Consider the following 12245-nt stretch of genomic DNA (forward strand, 5'->3'; position numbering starts at 1 on the left):
CCGCACTCTCCGATCCTCCTCTGTCATCCAGCTATCTGTCCCATCTGCCAACTTAACTACCATGGGGTCAAGAGCCTTCAGCCGATCTGCCCCCAGCCTTTGGAACTCTCTCCCACCAGACATTCATACTTCTGACTCTGTCTCCACCTTCAAATCCCGCCTGAAAACGCACCTATTCAGAGTGGCCTACTCTGTCTCACACTGACTATGCAATCACATTCTTGTTTATTTATTGTACTAATGCACTTAATAGTCACATTCATATTTTTATGTTTGCACTAAATGTTACCTGATTTATATTGTTTGATGTACTGTTGTTGTGTTATATGTGCCTTGTAAGGTGTCCTTGAGTGCTTTGAAAGGCGCCTTTAAATAAAATGCATTATTATTATTATTTTTTTTAAATATTTTGTAAATAAATTATGACATGGACCTTATTTGGAGCACACATGGGTTTAAACAGTGTCACAGTACCAATTAAGGCCATGTCAGACTTTTTACTTTTTTTCTAAAATATCTTTATCTCATATTCCAAAATCTACATGAACTAATGAATACATTTCCAAATGAGAGATAAATCTTGCTTTATAAGAAATTATCTCCCTTATAAATCATGTCAGTATCATAGACTGTATATGGTCAGTATATGGTCAGATTTTGGTGGGCTGAATGGGTACACTAACCCCAACAGTTAAAAACATTAATTAGAAAGTTAGAAAAGTAATCAAATGTAATAAGTTACATTACTTAAAGTAATTGAAATAGTTAAATTTAAACAGGGTAACTAGTAGTCTGTAACCTATTACATTTCCAACTCTGATGACGGGGAGTCCCAGGTCGCCTTTGTCTTTATTTTATGGTGTCACAGGCCACAACAGTTGTGACCCTAAACATCGTGGTGTTCTTTCTGCTCTGTGTGGTGTATTTCTACAGCTGAGCTCCTCCTCTGCTCAGTGTGGTCGCTGGAGGTCGATGTCACAGCAGAGAGAGAGAGTCTGCAGGACAGGACACACTTCAGTCTGAGCTCAGAGGAGAAAAGTGGGCGATGTTGCAGCGTGGATCTCATTTATGGACACTGTGGGAAGAAAGGCTTGTTGTTACAGTCCTGAGTTGCTTGTAGGTACATTTTGAAGCGGAGAGGTTGAAGCAGCCCAGTCGTCGCAGTATATATATTTTAGATTACTTCTGAGAGGAATACAAAAAATGTCGTCTCCAAGTCCAGGCAAGAGGCGAATGGATACCGACGTGGTGAAACTGTATCCTTTCTTAAAGATAAACAAAGAGCCTAAACAGCCAACTCAGACGTGTTTTATCATTTGTGTCAGCTCTTTAATGTGGATTTACTCGCAGCTTTTTGGTCGCTGTTTGTACGGATGTTTAGTAATGCTGCTACTAGCTAATATTTGACATTAGTAGATTGAGTAAAAAGTGTAAACGCGTCGATGTTTGTGGCTATAATGTTAGATGTGGTGGTTTATGTAGCTCACAGTGCGAACCAACAACACATCGAGTGTTATTTTGTGTTAATTTGCCTCTTTGCTAGCCAGCGTTAGCCTCTGTCGCAATGTTACTATTAACTCAGAGTTAGCTAGACAACGACAAGTTAGCATATTAGCCACTAATGTGAAGACTGACAACAGCACAAGAAGGCTTATCGATGACTTTTTTTTTTACTATTTTTGGAGACGCTTCTGTGCTAAGACACGTTTGTTTGTTTTTTCACTGTTTGCTAAAAGGGTTGCTAGCAGCGTGAGCTAGCATGCTATCACCAAGAGAGAACAAATAAGGTCGATGAAGTCGAAACAGTGACGAGCGTTGTCAAATCATGAGCTCAGTCGACAGATAACTACATTAAATAATGATTAAATGACGTTCAGAAATCAGAGGACACAAAAACAAGACTTTTAGTTTAAATTGTTACTCAAATATGAAAAAAACAGCGTAGAAATTGAATGTAAACAAAACAAGTTTTGCTCATAAGTGAAGTTGCGGTTGGTTTGTTTCCAATATACAGAAGAAAAAAAAAAGTCGAAATATAATATTATCTTGTTTAAATACAATTGGTTCGGATTTTTTTTCTTTCTCAATAACATGACTTTCTTTGAGACGTAATGTCACATAAAGGTAATTCTTTTTTGTGTGTGTGTTGACAGTTTGCATGTGAAGTCATTTCGTAATAAGTAATGGTCAGGTGTTATTCTCTAATTATTTTCATTTAAGTTTTCAAGAAAGGTTTTCCTGACAGCGTGAAGCTCAATTGTTTTGTTTTTGTCCTGCAGCTAGATGCTGCGCTCTGATTGGTCAGCCTGTTACCATCCGGAACACGGCGGAGGGCGGGGCTTCACACACAGCTGATCGGGGGACAACAAGCGTGCAGGGACACATGTATGGAGGGGGGCTGGGAACATCCAGTCCATGGCAGGGACAGGGCTGTGTGATGAGGCTGAGGGGCGAACAGGGCTGTGTGCTGAAGCCCAGAGGTGAACAGGGCTGTGTGCTGAAGCTGAGGGGGTGATTTTTTTCTTTTACTTCAGATGCTGTTAGAGAATAAAAAATAGGGCACATGTGCAGACTATTTTAAAACACACTCAAGAAATTATTTGGGCATATGCATCTTAATTTATTGTTTAAGTTATTAAGAGTTTGACTTTCATATAAAACCAAAAACCATTTAAGACTTCAGTTAGTTTTTTTTTTAAAGAAGAAAATATTCTTATACGTAATGAACGTATTTTTACGACGGAGTATTAGGGCCAGGGCTATTTTTGATTAAACTTTATGTTTGATAATTTACAACATCTTCAAAATAACCAGAAATATGATGTATAATGAATGAATATTTATGGTAAGAATATTTATTAACCCACTTGAAACTAATGGTCAGAGTGTGGCTTTCACATAAAATAAAACATTTTTAGACTTTAGTTAGTTTGAAAAATTAAAATATCCTTGTACGTAATGATCGAAACAGGTATTTTTGATTCGATTTTTATGTTTGATAATTAAACATTTCTTGTTATTTATAACATCTTCAAAATATAATGTATTATTAAGTAATATTTATAATACGGATTTTTATTAATCCTCACTTGAAAGTGATTTTCAGTAAACCTGCATGGTTCCACCAGGAGCTACATTTAACAGGCTCAGGTGCCAGAAGATTTTATGATTCCCCGGTGAACTGGGTTTATGTACTTTTGAGTATACAAAGGTAATGTCCTGCTGTATGGTAGCAGGATTTTCTTTTTTACCAGGGGCATGATTGATCCTGGATGTGCAATCACATCTATAAAGATGAAAACAAAGGAGAAATACAAAGATAGGTAATTGTTTTTGTATTTCATGGATGTCATCATTAAATATGGATGAGAAATCTAAGAATAGATAGTGGGAGTCAGTAAGGAAAACATGTTTGGATCGGTTGGTTCCTGCAGTTGCGTTTTTTTAACCCGAGTGCAACACTGGTGTTTCACGGAAGATGCCACACATAGTTGCATGTTGTGGCTTTAATCAGATATGTGAGATTGAACCACTGGTGACCCAGCACAGGTCTGGCCTGCTGCCACAGATGCCATTCCTGCTTCTAAGATGATTTTTCTCTTCTTACAAACACTTTAATGAAGGTGTGTCCAACACCTTTATGTGGGGCTGGACCAAATGTATTGACACATGGTCTTTTGTACTGGAGGTCAGCAGATTCTTTATGAATGTGCAGTTTAAATGTACAAATGGGATTAGAGCTGCAAATGAGTACAAAATAAACATATGAATTTGCAAGAAAAACTCTGCTCTTTTTATAAGGGGATAGTGCTGATGTATCACAGTGCAGTGAGAGCTTTTGTCACCATAAATGTTATGCCTTGTATAGTAACGTTACTCTTGAGCAAGCATATGCTGCCCTGCTTTGAATGTCTATGGATAACCCTTAGGGAAAGGCATAAGAGAGAGAGATATGCACATGTCTGTTGCTCAAGTCTATATCAGGTTTTGTTTAGGTGCCATTGCCTGAGATCACATTTAGAGTTACCCTGTCTTCTTGCCCGGCTGGTTTGAAACCTTTTTCTATTGAACAACTTAGCTTTTTAAACCATGGTCCTCTCTGGTTATTTTTGTACGCGACAGTTCAAATAATCAAGCTATCTTGTGTTAGTATTTGTGCTCCAGCAGTTTGGCTAAATTAGTATCTTTATGTTATCTTGGTTACATGACAGAAGGATTTATGACAAGATCATGAAACAGGTTGTAACAGTTACTTACTGTGGCTTTTATGTTGTTTTTCTTTTCATTGTGTCAGACTCGAACAGACACTGACTGAATACGCTCAACCTTTCTGTGTCCCATTCAGACACTTGACTCAGTCTTATGTTTCTCGCTGTCAACACACACTGTGATTATGACACACATCCTCCCCACCCAAGTCACATTCCTTCTTCTCCAGATGCACGTTACCTGCAAAACAGATCAAAGCCCCACATCAGTCACTGCTAAGCTGGCGAAGGGCAGCAGGTTTATCTTGTAACATTTGTTACAGCAAAGAGGAAGTTGACTCAGGAGGAATTAAAGATGATAGACCAGGCGCTCATGACTCTGCTGTCAGTCATTTATGTGTATTAGGAATAATGATCCATAGTTATTAACTCATCACCTAAATCACTTTCATGATGTTTTATGCTTTGAGTTGGACAGCTGAAGTTTTTGTGTCTCTGTATATTTAGAAAAAGTGAAATTAGGACTCGTCTAATGTAAGAAAGATCATCAGTTGTCTTACACTAGAAAACTTTGTTTGATAAGTTGTTATTCTGTTCTGACTATTCTGTTCAGTGGGAGGTTGTTTTGCATGAAAGGACAGCTGTAATCTGTTGGTTACCACCGCATTATTGATCTCACTGCCAGTGCTCATGTTATTGATCCCATGTTTGACCTTCTGCCCAGGCAAGTTCACAGAGCGACTGTTTGACCAACCAAAAAAGGTTTAGTCACAGAAAACCAGCCTGATTCATTGTTATTGAATATGTATTTAATGTTGTTTGAATTTTTCTGCCGCCAGTGTTGCTTTGTTTCTGTTTTTCCCTTTTTTACCTTAACTGGACGTCAGCATCGAGAGCAAGCATGAGGTCACCATCCTTAGTGGACTCAACGAATTTGTGGTCAAGTTTCACGGGCCACCTGGAAGTAAGAGATTTTCCAAGAATGTTATATATTCAATAATTCAGTGTATCATGTGCATTAGAATATTGATTTTTATTTTCTGGATAGTCCAGAGACAGTTAAGGTGTGTGTTGGTTTGAGTGTCTATACTGATCTTATTTTCAGCACCGTATGAAGGAGGCGTATGGAAGGTTCGGGTGGATCTACCAGATAAATACCCCTTCAAATCACCGTCAATAGGTATGAAATAAATGTAATGTGTAAGGGTTGTGTTGAAGATTTAAAATCCCCACATTAAATTTCACAGTCAAGTAATTAAAACCTGCTCTTTTTTTGTTTTTTGACAGGATTCATGAATAAAATCTTTCACCCAAACATCGACGAAGCGTAAGTTTTAGATATTCACCTATGGCTGTTTTTTTCCATGTAGCATCTTTTTTTAAATACCTCTTACATCATGTGTAGCATACAGGAAATGATTCACACTATTGATGAAATTCTGATGCATGTTTACGTAAACCAAAGCTCACTCTGCCTCCTACTTTGCTTTGACAAATTCTGCTAGGCTCTTATTTCTCACTCATAGTGTTGTGTCTTTTCTCAGGTCGGGAACGGTGTGTTTAGATGTCATTAACCAGACATGGACGGCTCTCTATGGTAGGTCACAGCCACCAATCACACAAAGTCACTGACGGTAACAGCCAATATAAAAAGTGTAGATCCTGTCTACAGTTTAATTGGCTTACAGTTTAGTTATAACTGCAGCTTGTATAGAGGTCATGCATTAAGCACTGATGGATATGAAGGTGCTGAGGCTGAAAGGTGTCTAAACAGAACATGGCATCACACTAACCTGGAGGGGATTTCTCTCACTTCGTCCATTTCTGTTGTTTGAGTGCTCAAGTCAGCTGTGGTCAGATTTTGGTTTGTACTATAGATTATGTTAACCAGGTGCATTAACTCATAGTTCATTTGAACAACCTTTGAGTCATGTTGATTAATATTATTATTACACTGTTACGTCACATTTTGAACTTGAATGTTAAGAGTTAATTTGCATGTGTTATTTAAAAAAAAACAAAAAAACTGTTGTATCACAGCTGTGAGGGAGTGCTGAGACAACTACATTTGGTTGTTCTTCAGCTTTGTTTTAAGACATCCATGTGAAAACACCCTGATAAGTATTTTGCAGGGGTGTTGTGACACCGGCACAGATAATTATCTTTAGCTGTGGTGACTAACAGCCTGAACATTTTAATGCATTATTGCCCTCGTTCAATTAGCTGTTTGGAAGCAGCAATGTGATTTTCTTTGGGTCATAATACTGAATATAGTGAATTTGCACATGTGTGTTTAATTGCTAATTGTTCATCCCTGGAAAGTCCAGCACTTGTTTAAGTATTTATCTGAAAGTTGTTTTAGGCCGATGCCTAAAAGCGGGCGTATTCAACTGCAAGTGGTGGTGTTTTCACACACACACACACACAAATAAACAAGAAACGGCTTGTAAAATCTTCCCAATGTCCTAAAGACGTAGTAGTAGTCAGTTAACGAAAGCCTGAATAAGAAATGAGTGAAATACAGAAGTGTTCATATAAGAACACTCATAGTCTTCATAAAAGAGTAAAGAAACCAGAAAATATTCATTTGAAAGCTGTAATCTTAGATTTTTTCCTTGTCAGAGTAGTTGGTGACTCGCTAATCAAATACTGACAGTCTATGATAAACTAGATGTGGTTTGTGAGATACTTATTTTTTACAATTCAGTTCAATCCAATGAGCGTTATTGGCATGGAAGTTTCAAGAACAATGTTACCAAAGCATCAAAATGCAATTTATCCAAATATTTGGACAGAATAAAATACAGTTTTGAGTCTTGAGTTTTTGTGTCGTCCTTTTTCAATCGCCAGTTTGTGGTTGTTGAGCCTGTGCTCAGTTAGGATCTGTCTCTGCTTTCCATCTCTAAAAATTGGATAGACTCTCAAAATATTTTTCATGTCAGAGTTTATGTGAGATATAATATAAACTATAAACTATCAAATGCACACAAGCAGCATGACTCTCGTACTTTAACCTGATGACTGACACCTGTTTGTTTCTGAGGTTCATCTGTATTTAAAATATTTTCTGTTTTTTAAATGATTACTGATATTGTTATCTATCATCTTTGTCTTTAAAGAAATACAAACATTTTAGCGCTTGTTTGAGATGTTTCAGAGTGTAATTTGAATTTAATGAGAGAATCAGTCACTGCAAGTGAAACAAATTGACATTAACATGTAAAAGTTGATCTATTTCTATCCGTCTGCAACACATAGTGTATGTATATAAACAGGCAATAACCAGAAACCAGTGCAACTACACAATGATGCAACTGCATGAGTTGCATCAGAATGTAACATTACCGTAAAAACCTTTTTTTGACAATGTTGACACACGATGGAATGACTCAACGTTAGATAGTCCCGGTTGATATTTCGCCCGATCTCTGTTGCTTTCCTGTTCTCTGTACTGATTACTCTTTATCCTCACATCCTCCAGACCTTACCAATATCTTCGAGTCGTTCCTCCCTCAGCTGCTCGCCTACCCAAACCCCATCGATCCTCTGAACGGGGACGCAGCAGCCATGTACCTTCATCGACCGGAGGATTATAAACACAAGATCAATGGTAGCACACTAGTTTTTTTGCACTGAATATCTGAAAGGGTAGAAAAGATATAAAGACTTTTAAAACTACTACTTTTTTCCTCAATACTTCTGCGTTGGTGGCAATGTAAAATTTAGACCTTTTGCAGTCCCTGAACACATCTGTGATTTTTCAAGCAGCTGCTGTAACTATTTAAGATTTCTCATTTATGTTTCATCCACAGCTTGATAGATTCACTGTCTTGTGTCATTGTCGTCTGTCTCCCCTCCTCCTTTTCTCTGTTTTTCAGAGTACATCCAGAAGTACGCCACAGAGGAGGCTCTAAAGGAGCAGGAAGAAGGAGGGGGCGACTCCTCTTCCGAGAGCTCCATGTCAGACTTTTCGGAGGATGAGGCTCAGGACATGGAGTTGTAGTGAAAGGGGGGGATCCGGTCCCCTTCACCTCACAACAGACTGTTGTTTCCTAAAGTGCAGAAACTCAGTACTATATTCATATTTAAACAAGACAATTTTTTACTGCAACACAAGGATTTTTATCGCTACACAAGGATTTGCAGTATGATATTGCAGAAATATTAACCCTTATATAGGAATTCACGACCAACTTCCCTTTCCCTCCTCCTCACCCCAAGAGCCTGCTTGGATCAGAAAGGAGTGCGCCATTCATTTCCACAAAGTTGTTGTGGATTCAGGCCTTGTAAAGGCGGCTTTCTATCTTCTTGTCCAAACTGAGCCGTGAAACCAACACGGGGGCCAGGATGTCAAACTGACATAATAGAACGAGACTGTTTACGCTCAGTTTCCCATTTGGTTCCACAAGCTACAACTCACCACCTCTTATGTTGGGACACATTTAGGTTTTCAATGTTTTACAGCATTGACAGGCATCTTTTCCTCGTCAACAGAGGACTGCAGGATGACAATCCACAATTTGTAAGTGGTCTCAACTTCAAAAGAGCGTGGATTCCCTTTTTTTTTTTTTAAACTGTCACCTTTCCTTTTTGACACTGCTGCCCTGAGGAGTCACCATTACAATCACTTCTTCAGAGGAGATGATGGCCACAGCGCAGTCGAGCGCTCATCACGTACAGACTCGTGGCTGCGGACAGCCTCTCCAACAGGACTGATCTTTGTGCAAAACCGCAGGCACATCATACGCTAGGAAACTCCAATGCATCAACCATGACAAGTCACACAAACGCCAAGGTGTGTGCGTGTGTGTGTGTGTGCACACGCCTGTGTGCATGCATGAATGTAATCCAGGGAGAATCATGGCGTATTACTGATAACCTGTGTTGTTCTGACCCCTGATGCTCTGCAGAGATCAGAGAAGTTTCACCATCCTGATCCTTCTCCTCTTCAACCACCATTTCCTCCTCCTCCTCTTCCTCATCCTCCTTCTCTCCGTTTTAGGAAAGTGTTTCTCATTCTCCGAGTATCTTTGTAAATTGTGGCATGACACAGAAGTAAAGTTGTGTAGGGTTTGTGGAGCTGTAGCGCTGTAGAAGTGGAGGAGGACACCTGTGCCCAGGGCCCACTGTGTGTGAGTCGGGTGGGGTTCAAGGTTCAGGGTTCATTCTTTGTGGCGGGGCGGGGGATTATCCAGGTCCTTGTTGAATTGTTGAACTTCTTAACTTTGCCTATTGCTTGTGTTGAACTATAATAGGTGTTTGACTTGCGTAGGGGTAGGTCGTTTTTTTTCTTCTTCTTCGCGGCTGGTGAATCCTATCATAATGTATGGTTTAATACTTATATAAACACACTAGTTTAAAAACTAATTGTCCTGTAACGATGAGGAGAATTAATACATCTTTGTCCGTGGGGTGACTTTTTTTTGTTCATCCTCCAAAGACATGTCTCACCCCTGTACTCCCCTTTCTTATGCAAATGTGTCCAACTTTTATCATCGAGAGATATGTTACTTTTGTCAGACAGAAGTGCTCTTTGTTTCTGCCATTCAGCGTCGTAGCGATTCTTTGTGGCATTTACTTTTTCATGATGTTGATGGCCTGTTGCTTTCCAAAATGGTGGGACCAAAATCTAAAGGAGCTATTAGCTTAGTTTCATATATATCCTTTAAAAAAAAAGCAAAGGAAATCCTCCTCAGGCTGGATAAAGAGTTTACACTGATAAATTAATAATGTTCTTTGAAATGTCAAATTCTGGAGTGGCCATCTTAGATAAATTCAAACATTTTAATTCAGGCGCAAGTGTCTTCTTCTTCTTCTTTAGGACAATTGAACAGCTTTCATCCTGGTTTACTCTGAAAAGGTTTGCCTGCCTTCTAGTGACCGCGCCCCACACCAGAGGAAACTAGCAGGCGTTACCAGAGCAGTGACAGTTTACTGTTACATTTCATGATGGCATACCGATCTTTGTTTGTAACATTCATTCGTAGCCGATCACTTTTTGGTGTGATTTATTTCTGTAAGGAAACAATAAATCGGAATCCTACTTTATCACCATCTTGTGAACGGAAAATTGAATCAATAATCCCTTTTTATATTAAAAAAAAAAAAGATATCAGGATCTCTTCCATGGTGTCGTGTAGGAGGGTATTTACCTTTGTTTGAACATTAACATAGGCTGGTAAAACTAGCATGTCACAGTGTTTTTGACATGGCTTTAAAAATGTATCTGTTGAACAGCCACTTCGAAATGGCTCTTATTAGCTTTGATAACCAAATATAAGTTGGTGTAGTTGTAGTTTTTGCTTTGAGGAAATTGTGATTTGCAAGAAAAAAAACAACACCTCTGTCCAGCCTTGTTGTTTGTCATCATCTGGAGCTATCAGCGCATTGTTTTTGTTTTGTTTTGTTTTTTATTAATAAGACACATATATTTGATGCCTATAATTTGTTTGAATGTTTTTATTTTTGTCTTTTACGCTCGATGTCCAGGATACAAGTCGAGATATCCCTGATTTTTTTTTAAAGACAAAAAATGAATAAATGTGCTTCCCTTGTAACTTGAAGAAAGAAATAAACAAAAAATGTAATTATAAATGTTGGTGTTTTATCCGTCTCTCTCTCTCTCTCTCTCTCTCTCTCTCTCTCTCTCTCTCTCTCTCTCTCTCTCTCTCTCTCTCTCTCTCTCTCTCTCTCTGTGTGTAAGTGACACAGTGTCAGATTACCTTCAGGTGCTGAGGTAGGTTGTGTTATTTGTGTTCAAAAGTTGAGTTTAATTCAGATGATCTATTCAAATTAAACTCACACACAATTAATGAATTTATTGTCATGTGTTGAAGCAAAGTGTCTTTTGGGGGCGAAATTCACACCGACAGAATAATTATAACGACTTTCTCTCCTCTGTCCACTAGATGGCTCTGTCTTACACACTGTCAGAGAGAAGGCCCACTAACAAAGATGATGCCGATAAACTTTATTTTTACAGCACTTTTTGAGTCACAAAATGCATTACAATGAAACCCAAACAATTCATCACTGTGAATAAAACGAGACAGATAAAAGTTACGAATGACAGAATAAAATGAGACTGAACATTAATGAATTGCATTTTATGCAACGGTTTTTTTTAAAGATACAATGTAAAAGATATTACTGATTAAATTGCTGCTAAGTTTTATTTGGATCATGTCTATAAAAAATATGTTGCTTTTGTGTCTTTTAGGCGTTAGTTTATGGAGAAAGAACAGAAAAGCTACTCTCTTTGGATATTCTTGGATTTACTTGGAAAACATTTTAGTGTAGTTCTGTTATAGTTTAATTATTAGTTTATACAGCATGATTAAAACGTAAAGTTATGATACATTTTTATCCAAACTCCAGAGTTTGGGAGTATGTTGTAATTTTCTAAATGTGTTAAGTGTGTTGTTGGCTTAGCTTTGCTTGTGATCATTTATAAACAGTAAATGAATGAATGAACGAGGAGCCTCTAGTCAGCTGCTCATTCTGTATGTTGAGATGCGGGAGCAGAAATTATCTTATGAAATATTCATTGTTGTGTCTCCAGCCTCTTTTTCTCGGAGCATCTTCAACCAGGTTTCCAGTTTCCACATCAGTTTAATTTGACTGGAGGGTAACGCAGATAAAATAAGGCTTTAGAACAACTGTTTTTTCCATAAACTATTTCTTTACAGGTTTAAAATATACTTTAAATGCAATAGTTAGTTGAACAGGCTGAAATATGCTTTATTATATTCTTCTTCATGAGACTGAAGTTAATATAGTTGTCCTATTTGTTCTTTAGATCACATGACATGACAACAATTATAAAAACACCCAGAAAAGGCTATTTTGTGTTTCATATTTGATCTTAAAGACAGATTTTAGCACTGCAGTTACCATCCAAGGTTGGGATAAATGGTGTAATATTTTTCAATGTAAAAGGAGAATGTGCAGTCATTTGGTCTGAATATATAGTATTTTAAGGATCTCAACAACTGCAATCCGAAAATAAAGGGAGTGATGGTGAGTTTCATGAATGAT

The 12245-nt window shown here is 38.0% G+C and overlaps 1 protein-coding gene across 3 annotated transcripts; it reads left to right on the forward strand.

Moving 5' to 3' along the window:
* The first annotated feature begins 988 nt into the window (after window positions 1-988).
* On the forward strand, window positions 989-10802 carry LOC133982008 (ubiquitin-conjugating enzyme E2 H-like). Of its 3 annotated transcripts, XR_009925314.1 has the most exons (8): window positions 989-1256; window positions 5096-5172; window positions 5314-5388; window positions 5496-5535; window positions 5753-5805; window positions 7690-7818; window positions 8087-9007; window positions 9303-10802. XR_009925314.1 is itself a non-coding variant. In XM_062420899.1 (7 exons), exons 1-7 carry the CDS (start codon window positions 1204-1206, stop codon window positions 8209-8211), a joined length of 552 nt encoding a protein of 183 aa, XP_062276883.1. In that variant the 5' UTR covers window positions 989-1203; the 3' UTR covers window positions 8212-10802. The 3 variants fall into 3 exon arrangements, 2 of the variants coding, with proteins under 2 accessions (XP_062276883.1, XP_062276884.1); XM_062420899.1 differs by having other exon boundaries at window positions 8087-10802; XM_062420900.1 differs by having other exon boundaries at window positions 990-1116; window positions 2280-5172; window positions 8087-10802.
* The last annotated feature ends 1443 nt before the right edge of the window (window positions 10803-12245 follow it).

Source organism: Scomber scombrus, chromosome 6 (genome assembly GCF_963691925.1).
Source record: "Scomber scombrus chromosome 6, fScoSco1.1, whole genome shotgun sequence".
In the NCBI taxonomy this organism is placed as follows: Eukaryota; Metazoa; Chordata; class Actinopteri; order Scombriformes; family Scombridae; genus Scomber; species Scomber scombrus.

What these genes read in the sequence shown, in the direction of transcription:
- LOC133982008 (XM_062420899.1), top strand. Translation starts at nt 1,204, where the DNA reads ATGTCGTCTCCAAGTCCAGGCAAGAGGCGAATGGATACCGACGTGGTG. An exon ending in GATACCGACGTGGTGAAACT is followed by an intron (nt 1,257 to 5,095) that starts GTATCCTTTCTT and finishes ACTGGACGTCAG; the next exon opens with CATCGAGAGCAAGCATGAGG. An exon ending in TTATAAACACAAGATCAATG is followed by an intron (nt 7,819 to 8,086) that starts GTAGCACACTAG and finishes TCTGTTTTTCAG; the next exon opens with AGTACATCCAGAAGTACGCC.